This window comes from Gossypium raimondii, chromosome 13, assembly GCF_025698545.1.
Source record: "Gossypium raimondii isolate GPD5lz chromosome 13, ASM2569854v1, whole genome shotgun sequence".
NCBI lineage: Eukaryota > Viridiplantae > Streptophyta > Magnoliopsida > Malvales > Malvaceae > Gossypium > Gossypium raimondii.
Genome location: NC_068577.1, coordinates 37,305,843 through 37,310,566, shown reverse-complemented (window position 1 = coordinate 37,310,566; position 4,724 = coordinate 37,305,843). Strand labels below are relative to the sequence as shown.

The window sequence follows — 4,724 nt, the reverse complement described above, 5'->3', positions numbered from 1 at the left end:
TCGGTAAAGATTAATATAACACGAATTGATAGTAAAATGTAAAAATAAATTACGGTGTTAATATGTATAACAAAATAATAATAAATGTGTTAATATGAATGACAATAAAAAACGAAAATAGAATAAAATAAATAAAACAAACAAGATAATAAAAAAAACGAAAAACTAATTAATTTAATAATATAGTAATAATAACAAGTAAATAAATAAATAAGGAAAATAACAATAGTAACAATAATATTAAATTAATTAATTTCAATAATAAAATAGCAAAAATAACAACAAAAAATGAATTATTTGGTTATTTCTCTTAATTTTGTGAATGATGTTAAAGTTTTATAGTTGTAATACCTTATAGCTCGGGTTGGACAACTGGACCGGGTATAGGGTGTTACACAAGAAGTCCTTTTCCTCGAGACACAACATTGAAATTTGATACTTGAGTTCGAATTTGAATCCTAACTAAAAAATTTAACCTTACATGACCCCGTGACATGGAGAATTTGAAATCTAAACATTACAAATGCATATGTATGAGCATGATTGATGGCTAAACTGATTTGAATGATAATTAAGATTTAAATTTTATGATTATGTAATGGGATAGCTAAATTTGATTCGGCAATGAATGTGACATAATGCATTTGGATTCGACAAACGAGTCGAGTGTGGGGCGCTACACATGTTGTCTTTGTTGGACAATCGGGTTTGGAAAACGTAACATCAAATAAATTTAGGGAAGAACTAGAGTTTTAAATTATTTTTCAAGAATAAGAAATTGGTTATGATAATCTAAAGTAATAAACATTTAATCAAAATTGTACCTTTTCGATTCGTCTAGGATGAACGCTTCGACCAAATAGTCTTCTTCGATATCTTCAAGCTCATGTTTGTTGAGTGTGGGCTCGCTTCGAATCAGAATATTTCACACAAAATTATCAGTGGGGTAATTTCACAATTTCTCTAAACGTTTGGGCCAAGTTGTAAATTAGAAAAATATCTTTAAAATTTTCTAAAATAATTTCTTCAGGGAATTTTGTCTCTACAACTTTCTCTCGAATTCAAGTGTGTGAAAAATAATGACCCAAGACTCTCTTTATATAGGGAGAGTTTAGAGAGTTCAATTATGATTAAACTTAATCACTTTAATATTAAATTTAATCTAATATTTATCTTGATAAATATTAAATCTTAATAAATTAATAGAATATTTATCTACAAGATAAACATTAAATTAAATTAAATATTAAAATAATCACTTTAATATTAAGTCTATTAAAAGAATATTATTTTTGAATAAATAATCTGAAATCAAATTCTCTGATAGAGTCTCATTTTCTGGTCATCGGATTGCCTCTGTTGCTACCGCCGACACCCCAAGGTGATTTGGTTTCTGCTGGCTCACTTCTGGCCAGTATGTAATATTTGTATATATATAACTGCAAACACATATATAAATAGCATTTTGTGAATTTTCTTTCTCCTTTTTTTTGTTTTTGTTTAGTACTATATCACAATAATTAAAATAATAATCATAACAAATAATAAATCAGGCTAGCAAACATTATGGAATAATTTACACTAAAAATTATAATATTTAAATTTAAATAGATATTAATCCAAAATTGACCCAAACAAAATATGATTACTATAATGTTAAGTAGGTGATTGAACCGAATATAATAAAGTAACAAACATAGGGTATAATAAGAATTTGGAGATTCAATGTATATTTCATTAATTTTACAGAATTTTCTACTAATTACCTCGGTTTTAAAGTCAAGCTTGTAGAGTGTGCATTAAAGCATGAATATGAATGCTTACAATAAACCATTGAAGAAATTAAGAAAAGTAAAATTAATGAATGCTAAAGAGATGAACTTGAGGATCAACGCTCTGCTTACATACTAATATCATCAATCCTGATGCTAAAACTTGGTGGATTGAATTGTTTAAAATAAAAATTACTAATTTAAAGTTGATAAAATCTTATTTAATTGAATGGAAAATATCAAATAAATTCAATGCTGATGAATGTATTTACTTTTGATTATAATATTAAATTGTAGTTCCAAAGTTGGTCAAAATCACCAAATTATCAATAAATGAAGCTACATTAATCTATGCAAACAGCATGCTTAATTAATATAAGAAGATAATAACTAAGGTGAATTATACTCCACTACTACTGGTATAAATATTGAAACGATTCACACTTCCTTGGCTCATCATATCGCAGTTTTTGAGATTTCATTCATTGTTATAACTTGTGCATTCAAATGGGTGGTGGCAAAGGTGGAAGTGGCGGTGGCAGCAAAGGTGGTTGCGGAGGCAGCGGTGGTGGCTCTGGAAATGTTGGAGGAGGAAGCACATCCAAAGGCGGAGGTGGGGCTTCGGGAGTGATGGTAGCTCCGGGGAGTGGAGGTGCGGCCATTATATCGAGGGGCGCATTCGAGAGCAACCCTAAGGGATACTTTGCTGGTCTGCATTCAAGTGAAAAGGGCAATAAATAAATAAGGAATGGTATTGCTGGAAAAGCCTAAGTTCATGTATTATTTATAGTAAAGTAATGCATGACTAATTAAATAAAATTTATGGCAATATCTCTTTTATCTCATGGCTGTCTTTTGCCCGAAGAAATTTTTTAAATAGCTAAAACATGGAAATAACTTATTTATGCAAACAACTAACAAATCCAAACCATGATTACAAGTCTTGCATTCCAAACTTTGCAAAAATCTGAAATATTAAAGCTCCCAGTAGAGTAATATTACTGTATACAAACAAAAGACTTTAGAAACCAAAACCATTTGTTCAACAGGCCTCCGTATGCTACCTTGGTTTTTTTTTTTTGTCTAAATGGCAAACGCTTGATGATAATGCATTTATAATTTTAAAATGTCTAAAGAATAAATATACATTAATCGATCTAATAATTTTGAAAGATTATTTTTATAGAAAGAAAAGTAAAAACAATTCCATTAAACAATTAATAATCATATTATAAGTTTAATTAAAAAAATAGGACAGCACATAGTCTCTAGAACACGTAAAAGTAGAATCAAATAGCCCCTAAGAAAATCATATATTGACGGATGCAAAATAGTCACTAAAATCATAAAAAAATCTCTATAGGCCATAAAAACCTATACCAACGATTAAATTGGATACCCTCGCAAATGAAGTCATTGCTATAGGTTTATCTTTGTACAATCTTTTAGTAATAGTAGTTATTCGTCAGTACATACTTACCTCTCTATAGTGACAGCAAATCCATAAGCCAAAATCAAACGCAATCAATTAACAAATCTCAAAGGGCATTCACAAAGAAAATTCATTTAAATTACCACAGAATTTTCCATTAAAAAGGAAATTTATCCATTTTAATGCAACCTTTAGAATGTATTAATTAATAAAGTTTTTTCTTAATAATATGAAATACGATTCCTACAATAAACTGGAAATAATTAGTTGACTTATTTGTAATAGTAATAGAAGGACAACAAATCCAAAAGCCAAAATCAAAGGCACACAATTAACAAATTTGGAGAATCAAATAAGATTGATTTGAGCATATCTAATCCCTTAGATTTAGAAAGTTGGTTTGAATTGGAATGTTGAAGACTTAGCTTCCAATAGTCTTCCTTTACCTTGTTTATTATTATTCTATTGTATTCAACTAGTTTAGCTACTTTTAATATGGATTGATATAGGTCTTCATTATGTTAGCAAGTCTTGATAAACTCTATATATTTGTAAACTTGTTCATTTCCTTTCTCTTTAAAAATTCTGTAAAGTCCCTCTGTCATTTGTCCCCTTTTCATTCGCATTCTCTTTTGTTTGGTTTTCATAATTGCAATTTCAAACTTTATTCCTTTTTTGTCGTTTCTCTACTATTGTTTCCTAGTGTATTATTGTTGTGGTGTCATCCTTTGAGCGAGGAATTCACATTTTCGTCCTAGTGTAAGTCTCGTAAGTAATTAATAAATGTTACACCCCTAACCCGAATCTGTCGCTGAAATAGGGTTATGGAGAATTACCGAAATTTATAAATTAATTTTCAAACATTTCATTTTATCTAGCATTCATATTTGAAACCAACCAAAATTAAAATATTAATGAGCCAACGTTGGCTAAATTAACTTATACATGCCATTATAACTAGAATCAAGTCATCCAAAATTTCTGATAAAACCAATGGTAGTGTGATATATCTCCGACAAGTTTCCAACCCAATCGAGCTTCAGATAATCTGTAGGGTAAATAAAAAAAACAAATACGTAAGCAATGAATGCTTAGTAAGCTTGTGTAGTATTTAATCATATTAGTTCTTTTAAAATATGAAATCTACAAATATCAAGGATAACCCAATATTGATACCACAATACCCATGAAGTTATATTCAACAACTTACAAGGTGAATAAATCCACAGTATCACTTAAACATATTATCCCAAGCTTAGTAGGATTTTATATAACTTTAACTCTTGATAATTTGTTTATTTTCATTTGCATTTCTTTACTTTCCATGCTTGTTCCATATGCAAGTCACACAAGTCATAAACATATCATTCAACCATGGTCACAAGCTAGTGCATTTACCTAAAGCCTTTCCCGAACTGACCACATGATAAGTCATTTCATAAGAAAATTGCTTAATTTAAACCTTAATACTTTTTCATGAGCAGTAGCATATTTTTACTTAAATACTTACCAATTTAATG

General features: G+C 29.0%; 1 protein-coding gene across 1 annotated transcript; it reads left to right on the top strand.

The window, feature by feature from the left end:
• Positions 1-2,233: 2,233 nt before the first annotated feature.
• LOC128035992 (uncharacterized) lies at positions 2,234-2,617 on the top strand. Its single transcript, XM_052626299.1, has one exon. The coding sequence runs from the start codon at positions 2,280-2,282 to the stop codon at positions 2,511-2,513; it is 234 nt and encodes a 77-aa protein (XP_052482259.1). The 5' UTR covers positions 2,234-2,279; the 3' UTR covers positions 2,514-2,617.
• Positions 2,618-4,724: the final 2,107 nt, after the last annotated feature.

Excerpts from the sequence above, each read along its gene's own strand:
- LOC128035992 (XM_052626299.1), top strand. The coding sequence starts at position 2,280 with ATGGGTGGTGGCAAAGGTGGAAGTGGCGGTGGCAGCAAAGGTGGTTGC.